General features: G+C 39.7%; 1 protein-coding gene across 2 annotated transcripts in view; it reads right to left on the reverse strand.

Annotated features, from left to right (window-relative positions):
* Positions 1–16,157, reverse strand: part of ATRX (ATRX chromatin remodeler) — a 67,923-nt gene that overhangs the window by 40,027 nt on the left and 11,739 nt on the right. Inside the window, exons 3-9 of one of the 2 annotated variants that reach the window (XM_054289932.1) lie at positions 13,525–13,580; positions 12,600–12,652; positions 10,955–11,079; positions 9,655–9,774; positions 6,540–6,649; positions 4,478–4,545; positions 649–3,584 (exon numbers count right to left, since the gene is read on the reverse strand). In XM_054289932.1, coding sequence (XP_054145907.1) covers positions 649–3,584; positions 4,478–4,545; positions 6,540–6,649; positions 9,655–9,774; positions 10,955–11,079; positions 12,600–12,652; positions 13,525–13,580 — 3,468 coding nt within the window. The remainder of the gene's footprint in view (positions 1–648; positions 3,585–4,477; positions 4,546–6,539; positions 6,650–9,654; positions 9,775–10,954; positions 11,080–12,599; positions 12,653–13,524; positions 13,581–16,157) is intronic. The other variant, XM_054289933.1, reaches the window with a different exon arrangement.

Consider the following 16,157-nt stretch of genomic DNA (forward strand, 5'->3'; position numbering starts at 1 on the left):
AAAATAGAATTAGATACTATGCAAGCCATGAATTATCTGCAATCTCCCCCAGCTGTGACATCACTGGGGAAAACATTGATAAGGCAGCCCTGCAAGTCCCAATATTATCTGCACAGAGACACAACATATGAAAACAATGGCAGATTTCTAAGTAGCTGTTCTAAGCCTGCATGGCTCTTATGAGGCATAAAAATAATTTACTTGATTTTTAAATGTATATTACAATGCCACAGGTCTCCAGCATCACCTCCAGTGCACAGACAGGAGGTGATAAATGTGAGTTCACATTATCTACTCCTTCCAACCAGCTTCTGCTACACAATCCCTGGGCAGGTGAGGCAAGGGGCAGGCTTTGGAAAGCTGGACTGCAAGGCAGTACCTCTTGTAAATACTGCCTGGAGCTTCCAAAGCACCTCCATTTACAGTGACATCATTTTTTTCCTCAAGGCACAAGCTGCACAAACTGAAATTGTGCAATCTCACAGCCACAGGATAGTTTGGCTGGAAGGGAACGTCACAACAGGTGCTTCCAAATCCTTATCAGAAAATCCTCCAGGTTGCAAACACTTAAATGCATAATTACCAACTGATGAGGGTTTTTTGCTTCTAGATTATTAAATGCCACCCAAATGAACAACTCTGGCACACCTGATGACTGACAGAATCCTGCATCAGCAGACAGCATCAAGCTTTCAGTCACGGGCCTGATCTTCTGCTCGTCACTGCTTCCGTCGCCCGTGGAATTCTGATCATCGTTTTCCTCCTTATCAGACGGGGAAGAGGAAGTGACAACCGCCTTCTTTTTTGCCACTTTCTTTTTTAAGTTGCTCTTTTTATTTTCTTTTACTGATCCTCTTTTAACCTTTTTCTTAGTGTCTTCGTAAGACTCCTCATCAGAAGAGGATGAGTCATTCTGTTCTTTCTTGGAAATCTTCTTTTTGTGGCTTATTTTCCTCTTTTCTTTCATGTCAGTTCGTTTTTTACGCGGCATGGCATCATCATCAGAACTCTCCTCTTTCTGGGGAGATTTCTCAGTATCAGAGGATAAATCAATGTGTACTCTTTTAGCTACTCTCTCTCTCAATTTTCTCTTTTCTATAAACACAGGTTCCTTTTTAATTTTGTCGTTTTCAGAGGAATTGCTACTTCCTTTCTCTGCAGATGACTTATCAAGATCAGAAGAGGAATCATCTTGATCTTTCTTGAAACCCTTCTTTTTTAATTTTTCAGATTTCTTTGCTTTGCTTTCTGATCCTTTTTTGTTCTTCAGTCTGTCTTTTGAAGACTCCAACTTGTGCTCTTTCTTTGCCGATTTCTCAGTACTCTCAGAAGAAGAATCATCCTGTGCCTTTTTCTTTTTCAAATCCTTCTTTTTCTTAACTTCAGGACTCTCCTCTTTTTCCAGTGAAGACTTCTCAGCATCGGACGACTCATCACGTTTTCCCTTTGCAGATTTCTCTTTTGAGTCTCTGCTTAGCTTGTCCTTAGCAGCTGACCTCTTACCCGTCTTTTTATCTTTAGAAGAGTGATTTATTTCCTTCTCTGCAGAAGACTTCTCACCATCATCATCTTCTTCAGAAGATTTACTTCTCTTCTTCTTCAGATTTACCTTCCTCTTACTGCTTACTTTTTTTCCCTGCTCTTCTTCAGAGGAATCATAACTATCATCTTTTCTTGAGAATTTTTTCGATTTCTTTGCAGCCTCAATTTTACTCAACATTTGTATCTCTTTTTCCAACTCAGAATCATAGTTTGAAGAATCAGAGTAGTTTTGTCGTTTCTTTTTAGCAGCAGCAGCATTTTTAGTTGATTTGCCTCTTTTAGCATCTAAATCTGAACCGGAACTGGAACTCTTCCTTTTTCTTTTCCCATTTTCATCCTTTACTGGTTGACTCTTCTGTAAATCTGAAGTTTTTTGATTCTTTGCTGGTGCTTCACTGTTGCTCTCACTGTCTGAGGAGCTGCGACTCATCATCCCTGCTTCTTTAAGGACAGCTGGCACCTCATCAGAGTCCGAGCTGTGATCTAAGTCATATGGCTTTTTGGATTTGGAAAGTTTGTTAGGACCGGGACCATCAGCAGCGCTGTCAGAAGTGTTTCTTTTATCGCTTTTCCTCCTGGGTTGCTTGGATGCTTTTCTCTTCTGTTTCTCATTGCTCGTGTCGTTGCTGTCCTCTTCTGAGTTGGATGTCAGGGGGCTGATGTCCGTGGGGCGCCTCAGGGGGGTGGTTTTGACACGGGGTGACCTCCGGAGATCCGAGTCCTCCACGGGCACGGCGTCGTTCTCCGTGGAGGGCTCGCTGCCAGCACTGTGGTTTTGTTTTCCACTATCAGAGTTTGCTGCCCCAGATTGAGATGCATCAACATCTTTAGATTCATCAATGTCTTTAGATGCATCAGCATCTTTACTGTCCTTTTCTAGGCTGTTGTCTTGATCATCAGATTTAACTGTGGACTCTGAAAGGGAAACGGGAGTCAATTTTACAATCAGTTCTTTTGTTCCTTTAGCCGAGGATTTTAGCTTGGTACCACCTTTGGTATCTTTCACAGGAGCGTTCGCTTTTGTATTTGAATTTGGAGCCTCATGATCTGCTGCTGTGTTTCCACTGTCTTGCTCATCTGCTGGCATCTGAATCTCCATAGCAGATTCCAGAGTCTCAAAAATATCTTCGGGAACGGATGAGGGGATGGACACGATATCCATGTCTAAAGCCTCTGTACTGTTGGGCTCATACTGTGGCTCTTCATTTCTGCCAGACTTTTTCTCTTCCCCAGGGGCTGCCTTGTTATCTGTCTGCTCCACTGAGGGAACACTTTGATCCATGGGCTCATTGTCAGGCCGCTCCGACACGACTTTTTTCTGTGTCTGTGCAGCATCATCCTCTTTTAATGCCGCATGTTCCTTTCCTTCATCTTTTTTCACCTCATTTTTTTCTGATCTAACCTCAGTTTTTTTCTCTTTGGTATTTTTATCTTTGATTTTAACATTCAATGCTTGAATCTCTAAGTTCAGGCCTTCTTCTAGTGACAGATGAGCTTTTTTCATGTCATTCAGCACAGATTTAAAAGCTTTCAGCTGGCACAGTTGCACAGTTGGGCTTATTTCTACATTTTCTGCAGCATTTTTCAAAAAGCTTACAAAGCTAGAATTCAGATTTGTTGTAGTTTCAATCAGTTTTTTTGTTTTCTTAAGCAAGTCTTTTGGCACCATTAGTGCTTTATAAGAATATGTTAGTGAACCTGAATATGAATTATCTAATTTTTTTTCTTCCCCATTACAATTTGCATTATTTTTCTTTGGAGAAAACTTGACTGTGTGGTCATATGTTTTACTTTTTTCATTTTCAACTTTCATCTTTTTTTTGTTTTGTTGAAGTAACTGTTCTAAATTTTCAAAGACACTGTCACAAGCAGTGACCAAGTCCAACAAAGGCTCTGGATGGCAAATATAGCAATGCCACTGGTTGTTTTCATCCAGGATAGTCGAGAGCTCCTTTCGGCCCAGGTTGCGCAAAATGCACTTTTTACAGAAGGCGTTGTGGCAAAAGTCACAGCAAATCAAATTTCCACCTTCAGCACACCACCTGCAATGAGATTGAGAAAGGTAAGAGTTTTGTCTCCACACCAACAAGGTGATACATTAAGTTCACATATTTAAAAATCCAGGTGATGAACAGATATTCATTATTCTAAACCGTTACTGAAAAGCTCACTGGAGAACTGCAAAGTCAGAAAATTCATGTTTTAGATTAACAGCTCATAAAGCTGAAATGGTAATTTTTAAACAGAATTTCAGCACTGATTTCTTTAAAGAAGAAAAAAAATAACACTTATTTTCCCTGTTTCTTCTGAAAATCTGTTATTTATTTTACAGCAAAATTAATAGGCTTCAGTCTTTCTAGCCTTAACTCATATATTACTACTGCATTACACAGACTCTGAAAAGTGGTGGGCAATAAGCTCATAGAAACCACAGACTGCACAATTTTTACTGAATTACATATTTAGATATTTCATTTAAGGACAGAGAAGTTCTTTGATATTTCAAAAGTGGGAGATGCATGTGGAGAACTGAGTTTCTCTGGCTCATAAAGTTTAGAATATCAGATTCTAGCCCAACATTTAAGGTGCTAGGAAGGCAGCATGTTATTTAACTAGAAATGTGATCTTACAAGAGTTTGTTACTAGATTTCTTTAAAAATGTTTTCCTGTTCATTACTAAAACAAACAGTTAAAAAAATCCTGAGGTTCAGTATTTCTTGTTGCCAAATAATTGTTGATTCAGATCTTATGTACTTGTCTTTACTTGTCAGTAATGTCACAATAGCCAGAAAAAAGACCCCCAAATCAGTAGAGCTGTGGGTGTAACTTCAGTTTTTGTACACTTTCCTATTCTGCACACATTGTAGTTTTTTTACACACTGCAGCTTTTGGACACTTTGCCATTTTGCACACACTGCAGTTTTTGCACACTTACCTACACTGTTCATCCATCCCATCTGAATCACGACTTATGTCATCACTCATGTAATATTTGTAGCAAGTCTGTAAAGAAAGAGAGAGGACAAAGAATTCTTTATTAAATCTCAACTGGGCTTCAGCAGTTCATTAGATTTCAACATGCATTAGAAGCAAGCCAGCAAAAACAGCAGCTGCAAGGTCCTCAGTATTCTAAGTCTTTTACATTTGTTTTAATCTAAAAAACATCTTCCATGGCCCCAAACCATGATTTATTTAGATGGCTCAAGGTTTGTTTGAAAATTAAACAGGCTTTTGTTTGATGACTGCATATTTGTACATTTTAGAACATCAGTTGAATACTTCTCTCCAGTCTGAATGTTTCTTCCATCTATTTTCTAGGTAAATCAGCACCACATCCTCCTCGACACAATTAATCCCACATAAATTACAATTTTCAGCTGGATGCTCCTTATGCTACCATGTGATGCCATAAGGCTTTAGATTAAAAAGTCTTCAGCATTTATCATGATGTTGACATCCAATAATTCCATTTCTAGGTGCAAACAAAGCATCTTCACTTGAAAATCTGGTAATGGTAATAAAAAAATACCAATGACTCAGCTAGGAGTACTGATGGCTTCAGCTGCTGAATTGCTGACACCAAATTTTGAAGGTTTGGTGTCATTTTTTTCCCAGTTGTTACTGAAGAATGCTCTCCCAGACCTGTAGCTCTACTTTAAACAGGCATTAATACAATCCAGAATGCAGAAGAGGCCTCATCACCTGAATTGACAATGGTGATGCCCCATTATCTGGAACAGACTTGCACATTTGTTCAACTAAACTATCCAAACAACCAAAATCAACATAAAACCCCAGTAAAATCTGGTGTTTAGACACTTGATAGAACATTCACAGTCAAAGGAAAACAGTTTCTCAGGTCTGGGACTTTTATCTAAGTAGGAGAAAAATTAGGGCAGAACTAGGCACAGAAATAATGGAAGAGTTGGAGATGAGGGGCTTCCATTCCCCCCTCTCACATTCACATAAGGCCATGCTCAATTCAGTAAAACCAGAGAAAATCAAGGGGAACAACCCCTGATGTAATTCAGGTAGCAGAGCTCTCAATCAAGAACTGCTGTTGATCAGGTTATAAAAATGACCCAGGTCACTGGTGACACTGCAGGAACACAAGCTGGGATCCAATGGAGATGGGAAAAGGTCACCTTGTGAGCTGATTTTTGTAAAGCACATTTTGTTAAAGAAACAAGCCAGAATGCAGAGCAGGACCAGCCTAGATGGGCATGGGTGGGTCTGTGACACTAATGAGGAACTGGGGAGGAAGAAGAGGAGGAAGAGCAGGGAAATGCTCCATGTACATTATAACATAGAACTGTGTATCTATCTTTAGCAATATCTTATAATTATAACATCACCACCACTAGAGAAATACGCAAGAGAGATCTCTGGAGCTCTCTGGAAGTTAGCAGAGGTCTCCACAGCAGGAGGCAGGGACATTTCCTTCCTGCCCTGTCCCACCTCTTCCCTCTGCTGCCAGCTCAGGCCTGTGTGGAGCCACCAGGAAGCCACACAGCTGAAGACTCAGATTATGGACTAAACCATCACTGCAAAGCTGCCATAACTTAAACTAGTACTGAAGATGGCAGAAATAGAGATGGCTTTGAAGCTGCTTTTCTGCTCCTTATTTCAGTGCTGTTTTACATGGAATGCTTTAGCAGGAGATGCAGACTTGAATCTGTTCTTAAAATACATTATGAGTAGGCAGAAATTTCAGACAGATCGTTTTACATTAAAAATTCACTAAGATTATACCCTTAAAGCTATAGAAGTAAATAACAAAGAAACCACCACCAGTTTAATTGGAATGTAAGAAAAAAGGAAAATGAAGTCATAGGTATATTTGCTTTTTTTCCCTCCTTTTAATTTCCTTAATTGTAACAGCTAATGACTGAAAACTTTGTCAACTAATGAACAGGAGTTACTCCCACAAAAATCCCACCCAAACCAACTAATATGACATTTTGAAACAAAAATAAACAGAACTGTTTACCACATACCTTACAAATAAGCACTTTGAGTGTAGGGTGTCTATAGATTGAATCCTTTTGAAAATGGTTCACCTGCTGCCCACAAGCTGTACAGCTCACAATTCCATGGAGACCCTCTTCTATGGAGAGGATTACAAACAACATATTAATTGTTTCTATTCCCATTTAAGTAATCTGTATATACCTATTGCATTTTCTTGCAATATTCTGGCCTGTCAGGTTTTTTACAGGCCTTTGTTTCTGCACCACCCAGCACCAGAGAAATCTTTCTGTAACCATTTGCCATTTTAAGACTGAATTTTCCCGATTTCTATGCTGCACTTGGTCTCAAGGCACAATTCTTTCCCTCTGAGAGGTTTAAGTTGGGTTAAGTGGTCACCTCATGAAAACACACCTAAATTGGAGTAATCACCAAAGTTCCTCCAGAGCAGCTCTGATATTCTGGACAACCTTCCCCATTTAATCTCAGTTCAACAAGTACCACTGCAATTCATGCTCATATTATGACATTTCTTTCACAAACAGTTTTAGCTTCTCAAAGAAAAACACAGAAAACTCTCATGCAAAATGCAAGGAATCCCAGTAATAGTGACTGAAAAACCTTTTCTCACATTTTGTTCCCTTCCTGACAGTGGTTTTGGGTTTTTCTGAAACTACACTTTTGCAATAATCCACATGTTCTCCCCATGTTGCTGATTGCTCCCATGGTGTGTGCACCACTCTGCTGCTGCATCTACATGTGGTCAAACAAGCTTTTTTTTAATACCAACCCCTCATTTCACTTCAGAAGGGGTGAACTTGGGCCTGGCAGGCTCACTCCATGCCAGACTCTCAATTAATACTCAAAGATTTTTTTTGTTTTCAACAGCAGAAAAAGGAAAATCACTGGTGAAAGTTCTGCACTTCCCAAAGGCCAATTTGGATCAAGCAGATACAGGTTTGATAAGAGATCACTCAACTGTGACTTGTCCTTTGCTGTCATGCTCAGTGATTAAATTAATAAGGAAATTACCCCAAACAGTTGAATTTAATGATTACAATCTGAGTACAGACTCTGTATTTTTTCTTTTTTTAATTAAATAATCACTATCTCAGAATCAGAACCAAGCTGCAATCCCAGCATGTTAAGGAACTGCAGGAACATTCTCAAGACACAGTACAAGCTCCCAGCAATCTGCTGCTGAAGCACAACCTCAGATGGCTCAGGGGCAGTGAAACAGCTGATCCTGCTCCTAACTCAGGGAAATTCTGGGTACAGGATGTGCTTGCACCCTCCAGCCATTCCTGACTGCACATCCTGCAGACCCTGTGGACCTGCAAGCCCCTCTCAGGAGCTCCAAACCAGCTCAAATCCCACTTTTAAACACTGCTGTGACCATGGATGAACCCATCCATGGGAAAGAATCCCACATTGTGCAGCACAGAATCCAAGGCTGACACACAGCACAGTCCTTAACCTGCAGCAGGAATCACTGAGGGGCCCAGCCAACCCAGGGAGAACATGACATTCCCTGCCAAGCCCTGAACCTCTTCCCTCTTTTCCACAACCAAGGGATGCACTACAGCCTCCTCCCTCAAACCTGCAAGCTGGACCAGGAAAACAGAGAATTTATGAGGTAAACCTTCGTAAATCATGTTACTACTTCAAATTATGATGACCCAAAGAAATGAATCTACCACTAAGTCATTACTACTGATAAACTACTTGGAATATTCCTAAACTAGTAGAATATTCCTAACAGACTTTATTAGCAAAAATACAACCACAACCACACTACAGACACAACACTTGAAAATAATGACACAATGCCTCTTACAGACTTAGGTAAGAGCATTTGCATGCTAGAAAGGCCACAGTTCTGCTTCTACCCTGTTTCTAAAACACACAGGATATATAATTCCTACTAGAAATGCAAATATTTAAAATAGTACATGAGTAACCAGTCCAGACACACAAAGGAGGGCCTGCAAATTCCTTAGGGATGGAGATTAAAACAGCTGGAAGGGCAGGTGACACAAACTGTCCTGGGGATACAGACACAGGCCACAAAGATCAAGCACAAGTGTCTTATCAACACTGTGCCCCTAAGAGTTCTGCTGGACCATATGTGGAATTGTTTGAAGCACAAATGGAAAAAGCATTCTTATATGAACAGGACATCTCGCATGGATAAAACAGAACTGACTTCTGAAGGTGTAGTTCAGAGAAAACATCAATGCTCCAGAAGTCACTGACACCACACGAGGCCAGGTGTAAGCACAAGCACATTTCCACAGTCACATTTCCCTCCCCTTCACCCACAGAAACAGCACTCCATAAATTACTTTAAAGGAGAGCAAGGATCTAAATGATACAATGAGGATGGGGAGGATGAAGAGTGTGTGCAAGAGCTTTTTGTATGAATGCCCTGGCTGCTGCTGGAGGTGTATGAGCTAAAATATTGCAGAAGGGTTAACAATAATATCCACCTTCTTATTGGCTATGTTATACATAATCCTCCCTCCTCCCCTTTGCTTTTGGGGAAAAAAAAGAGAGAAATTAATTTCTGTTAGTATTGTAATCTCCCTAACTTCTCACTTTTAGCAGCAGCTATGGAAAACCAGCTGACATAGCAGCTTTTCAAAGGTAATCCTTAGAAGGACCCACTGGTAGGGAATTTCCCACAATTTCAAGGCAAAAGAAAGAAGTCTTTGTATTGTTTGAGGGTTTAGGATTTTTGTTAGCTCACTGATGGATTATCTGCCCATACATGTCCCTGCTCAAACATGGCTGCTTTCCTGGTCAGTCAGTGAATATTCCTGTATCAATGGTGTTCAATTCCTTTAAAAAAGAAATACCTGTAACACCTGATGGCAACCAAGCAACTGCACCTAATGAAGCATCCTATACCTATTGAAAATCAGGAGTTTAATGGGAACTAATCTTAGCTTTCACTGCTGCATTGCAGGGGCAGCAATGGAGGCTAATTTCTACCAGCTAAAATCCTTAATGAACAAAAAGCCAGAAGAGTGGAGGTATTTTTAGGATAATTTATCACAAATATGGACAATTTTTAGATGCACCAAATGTGGTCATAAGCAACAATTCAAACCCTTTTCAACAGATGTTTTAAATTGTATTTACCTCCACGCTTTTTGGGAGCTTCAGGTTTCATTTTAACGGTATTTCTGCTTCTAAATTCAGGCCCTTTAAAATCATCTTTGTCTTCATTCAGCACTGGCTCAGGCTGTACAACCACTGTACCTAGAATAATTTTATTCAGAAATTGGAAACCATTACACATCCAAGTGAAGTGCAAAAGTTCTGATTAATAAAGCCAAAAAAAAAAAAAAAGTGCAATCTGTTGACTAAAACTCAACATAGTTTTGAATGCACAGATGTTCACAGAAAGAAAAAAACAACCAAAAACAAAAACCCAAAACCAACACCACACATTTCAAACTACATCTGTGTTGTAGCTGTAGGACAGAAGGCAAGGAATGAATGGGCTGAGGAGCAAATTCTGCTCTTTGTGCTCTGCTGTGGCACGTGCATGACAGGACTGTCACACTGCTGGGGGTGCAGGACAGGAGCTGCTACCAATAAAGGACATCATTTAAATCCCTCAAAACCCTATGTTCTTCTCTCTTTGCCCCCTTCTATTCAGATTCCCTCATCTTCATTTATTTCAGTATGAAATACACAAAAAGCAATAGAATAAAACCTGCTTTGTCTTTAACAATATTCAAAATCTGATCTTTTCATTTAAACAAAGTACTAATCAAAATTATGTGAAGGAAAAAACACCTCTTTCCTATTTAAGAGCCCAGTTTTGTGGTGAGGACACACAAAATAATCTAATATTTTGAAAAAATCATTTTAGAGTGACTGCTCTCAATACTGCTACTCACACAGTGAAGAGCAGCAATTTTTCCTGTCACTTTCATAGGTAAAAAATGGAGATTAATCCAACTCACACTGCAGCTAAGAGCAGAGGGATGCAGGCCTACAGCATTAGCTGTTTCTAAAAAATATGCTTAAAAATAGATCCAATGATGGCATTTTCCCCCCAGAGTTAGTTTTGCTTTTGTTGATCTAATTGCTAATAACCCCAAAGACAAAACAGTAAAATAAGACCTCCAAGTGACAGAGCTTGGATAGAATAAATAATTTCCCCTGTTTTGTGATGGTTTTATACAGATGTCAGCAGGCACCTGAAATTAAGCCACCAGCACATCCTTGTGCCCCCACAGATTAAAATCTGCTGGGTTCCAAATTGAAAGTGCTCAGGTTCCTCATTTTGTGGGCAGAAAACCAACAGGACCTTCAAGAGGCATTTTACTGGTACATGTGCATTCTAGTGAATTATTTATGCTGCATCATAATCTTGGCTAATTTGCTGAATTCAGAAGCCAGAAACAAGAAAAAAAAAGACATGACCTACCTTTAGGCAAGCTTTGCATATCTACATCATTCTCTGAGTTCTCATTTGAAATATCTTCATTTACAGTTTCATCTGCAATTTGTTCATCATCTGACCCAACATATTTTGTTACAACTGTGGGTTTCCTGCATAGACAGAAAAAAAAAAAACATTCTCTGACAAACAGTACAAACTGCAATTCAGGTAAGCTTTGCAGGCAAAACACCATATGAACTGTGAAAACTAAGTTATTTTTAAATTAATTAAAGATATTATGAGCTGGAATGCTCCAAGTTATTGCTATACAATTTTAGGATAATTTTCTGGTTTGGAACATGATTTCTCCCCTCCCACATGAAATAAAAGTATATACTAATAAAATCTTTTTGTTGTAAAATCTAGGTGTGATGTATTTTTAAGAAAGTCACAATTCCAGGAAAGAAGTCTAAATGAAACAGAGGTGAATCTCTGCTCATTAATTTTATCCATCACTCTAGGTTTAACAGGCAGCACAAAGAAAACACACAGATATCAGCAAATTACAAAGAGCATCTTGGCAGAAGAGATGCTTGCAAGATAATGAAGGAAATGCAGAAAGAAATGAAAAAGCTGACTACTGAACAAAAGGATCAACTGACAGAATTCCACAAAACAATTTAAACTGATGAATTTACTATGTTAGGATGGAGAGAAAATAATACAAAATATGGGGGAAATTTTTCAGTAGTCTGAAGACAATGCATGAACTACTGCAGGACACTGGTTTTGTCAATACAAGGTACAGTGTGGTAAATGGATGAGTGAAAATCCCTTTAGTGATAAGACAGGAAGCAAAACACAGGACTAAAGAAGTATATAAATAAAAAAGAATTCAGCAGGACACTGGATTCCAAAGATGAGGAGAAACTAAAGCCAAATATAAAATCACTTGCAAATATGGCATCAAGACAAATATAAAAAGGAGACTGAAGAATATCAATTCCAGCAGACATGGTAAAATAAAGCAACTTTGATAGAAAGGGGAGAGAAAAGAGATACAGACTTCTAAAGAGCAGCACTAAGGCAGCTGCTGGAAGCTCCACTCCCTGCACTGCTCACTGGATTTAATAAAAATCAGAGAACAGAATTTGAGTGAGCAGCAGCTGAGAGCAGATGAGGAATTTGACTGGACTAAGTCTGCTCTTACTTGGGACACAAATAATTTGTTTCCTTAGGTTCAAGTAGTTGGCAAACAATTCACTCCATACTTTTTAGATCAAAGAAGGAAAAAGGAAAAGCAGGGACACAGCAAAGGGCAGTTTCAGCACAGGACAACTCAGCAGCACAGTCTGATGCTGCACTCTCCCAGTAGTGGAGCACATAAAACATTTTTCTGTATGACCCAAATTACATTATGGGAAGAATCCTACATGCACAAACAGCAAGACTGAAGGAACTCTTGTATAAACTCCTTTGTCCTGAAGATATGGAATAATCTTGTCTTTGTAAATAATAATCAAGCTTTAGTATCTTAACCTTTCATCCTGAGAAATTGTTTGAATTTTAAGTGTACTATGAGGCATTTGTTTTACCAGCACTCCATAACTTCATTGATTTTAAACAGTGCACCCACTTTTCTATAGCTTCCCACAGCCAAAAATTGATTGTTTTTATTTTCCAAACCAACCTTTTGGAACGGGATGATCCTAAGGATTTGGTTCTTTCAGAAGAACTACTTCCCTAGAAACAAGAAAAAAATGTAAAAGTCAACACATTTATAGCCATAGGAACTGTCAAAAACCAGTTTCTTGCATTAACTAGAAACAAGTCAGAACCCACCAGTGCCCTTACAAAAAATAATTTTTAAATTATTTTAATTTATTTATTTTAAAATAATTTAAATATCATTTTTATTTTTAAATAATTTTAAAATAAGGAAAAGCAGTAAGTACAAGTGACAATTTCAACAGTCATGCCAGTTCAGTTCAATTGAATCTCAGGAGTTTCAGGCCAGAAGTCAGCAGCTCACACAGGTTTGGGAATGCTCTTCTTGCTGTGTGAAGAAACCAACCCATGTCCAACACACCCTTGCAGAGGGCTCTGGCACTCAGGAGCGGCAGCCTGCAGCCACAGACTGCAGCACAACAGACTCCTGGTGTGTGCCTCATGTGCCAGAAAGCACTGGCTGCCCTCAGAGCAAAACTGATTTTTTCAATTGTTTTTGCACTCAGATCACAACTAGGGCTGGGCAGTTGAAAATACCTGAATTTACAGCAGTAAAGGCAAACTGACACTGGCACTTGTGTTTTCTCTGCAATGTTAGGATCTTATCAACCAGAATGTCTCCAATAGGAGAACAGACAGAAATAAAACACCACATGAAAAACTTCTGCTCAGTTTAGCATAGATCCAGTGTGCCCATTTTTATTTTTTTCAACAAGGAAGCATATTTGCTAAAGAACAACTGTTATCTGAGTAGCAGGGTGAAGGGGGATGACATGAATGGTGCTTCTGACAGTATTATTGAAGTATTTATTGCAAAAACAACAGACTGAACTCAGCCACTGTGCCCTAGCCATGCAACTGGAATTCAAAAGCATTTTTATTCCTACCTCGTCCCTGTTGTTCTCCATTGAAGCTGGACTTCCTTTAGGTTCTCTACTTTTACCTGTGGACAGAAATTAAAGGAGTCCATTGAAATGCAAGGAACATCAGAAGTTTTCACATTGCACATCACAGCATTGTTTATGTTTCACCTGGCCAGAGATAAATGTGACTTCCAGAGGCAAACTGTGCACAACAGAAAAGACATTCCATGGTGTGGCATACATTTTACAGAAATAATTCAGAAATCCCTTTCAGTTCAGTTCCTGGGAGCCTTGCTGATGGTGAGGAAATAGTGAAGCACTGCAAGTGCAACTGCATACAGAAATAATATCATCAGTGCATTTTTGCTGATCTCTAAGAATTTACTACAAGTATTTTCTCTCACACATTTTCTCTCAATTCCTATTTCTCAAGCTTGGGAACTGTGGAATATAAAGCCTAAAGACCTGCAACCTATTGGCACCTCCTCCAATCCACCAGTTTTGGAAATGGAAGGGAAAGTTTGGAGCTCAGTGATTGAATGATTCTTGTATGAAATTGCTCCAAAAGTTTAGGAACAGTAGGATTTTAACAGATGCTACTGAGCAGGAAGTACAATTACAGGATACTTATCAGGATTATTTGTGATTTTTAAGAGAAGACTACAAGCACTGCAACTTCTCTATCCTGAAGCTTCAGTTTTGGGGAACACCAAACAATTTATTTCTATACTTTGAAAAAACTGAATCACTTAAGAGAATTCAATGCTGGATATTTGACCTCTGCAGAACGGAGTAAATTGCAGGGAAAATCATCCAGCCATTTCCACAAGTGAAGGAGGAAATACAAAATGGAGGCAGACAATGTTTTTGGCCTTTTTAAGTACCTGAAGCTTCTTCTCTGCAATACTCCAGGCATTCCCTATTGTGAGGGAGGAACTGGAGATGTGGAAGGAGGGTGACATTTCTGCTGGAGCTTGGATACTGCCCACTTTCTACTCTTGACCAACTCTGCCCAAGTGATAAACCCATGGAAAATACCAGCTTGGAGAGCTTGGCAGAGCTTCCCTTGCTCTGGCAGCCCCAGTGAGAGTAGACTCTGCACTCAGACTGGCAGCCTGATGCTCATGTGCTGTTCCACCAGCAGCTGAACGTGCTGCAGTGCCAGTTTCTCCCTGTGCCCACTGCAGCCACCCCCTCCCAGCTCAGTGCAGACCTGGCTGCTCTGCCCAGCCCCTCCAGGGCTGTCAGGGAGCAGAGATTCCCCTGGGATTGCTGCTCCACTCTTGGAACAGGAGCAGGCAGGCTGGCTCTGCTGAGCTCTCTGCTGCTGGAAAGGAGGGAGACATCCAGCTCCAGTGCAGAGGGGATAAAGAACATGATTAAGGCTATAAAGCAAATATTGCTTCCTGTTTTAACTGACCTCTGTGTGTGACAGGCACAAAAGTTTAGGGGATGAAGTAATATCAGCTAATAGCCAGCTGATTTCTAACAGCCAGCCTTGCTGGGTCACACACAACCACCTTCAGCATCATCTCCCTCTGCAGCCATGATATTTTCTGAAAAATCCTTTCCTTAGGATTTTTCCTCCTGAGAAGCTGGGAGGCCTCAGGAACAAAATGTAAACAATGATTATCTGCTGCTGTGGAATGCAACAGGTGCATCTGTGATTGGTCTCATTTGGTTGTTTCTAATTAATGGCCAATCACAGTCAGCTGGCTCAGACTCTCTGTCCCAGCCACAAACCTTTGTTATCATTCTTTCTTTTTCTATTCTTAGCCAGCCTTCTGATGAAATTCTTTCTTCCATTCTTTTAGTATAGCTTTAATATAATATATATCATAAAATAATAAATCAGCCTTCTGCAACATGGAGTCAGATCCTCATCTCTTCCCTCATCCTCAGACCCCTGTGAACACGGTCACATCCCTCCTCACAACATTCTACCCAATAGTTCATTCCTCCAAATGCTGCAACAAAACAAGATCTATTACTAAATAAATCTGATTTGGCCCCAGTCACATTCATAACTTCTGTTTGTAATGAGCACCCTCTGGATTAATTAAAAAAAAAAAAGCAAGCACAGTTGCTAAAGACATTTTTGTTATGCACAGAACATTGGGAAGGGAAGGAGATTTGCATAGTAAATTCTGGCATTTCCTAATATTTAAGTGTTTAATTCTGACTCTTCAACTTTAATATGTTCTTTTAGATCTCAAAACCAACACTAAATTATGTCTGCTATGAAATTTGCAAGTGTCTCCATTTCAAAGACAATCTGTGTTTTGCAGCAAGGAACCAAATGCTATTTTTTAACTACAGAGGATAAAGGGAGAATTCTTTTTCCCAGTGTGCTCCTCAGAAAAATTTCACTTTGAGATGCATCTACATCAGTTTATTTTACTGTTCTGCTGAAGCACCACATGAGCAGTTTCTTTTTTCCTGTGCTAACAGTTCAGTTCATGCTGACATGAGGAGGTGAGTGCCACAGGCAGCAGACTCTCTCTAAACAGAACATTAAAAGATAAAAACTGCATGCCAGAAAGTCCATGGAAGATATTACTTAAGCCAACAGGAGTTTGAAAATAAACTCTAATACAGCCAGCACACTCTTCTCCTGCACTCCACCACATCAGCACAACTTTTAGCTCATTAAGCAG

This window comes from Melozone crissalis, unplaced genomic scaffold (assembly GCF_028551555.1).
Source record: "Melozone crissalis strain CALT ecotype California unplaced genomic scaffold, PUWL_Pcris_2 ptg000068l_1, whole genome shotgun sequence".
In the NCBI taxonomy this organism is placed as follows: domain Eukaryota; kingdom Metazoa; phylum Chordata; class Aves; order Passeriformes; family Passerellidae; genus Melozone; species Melozone crissalis.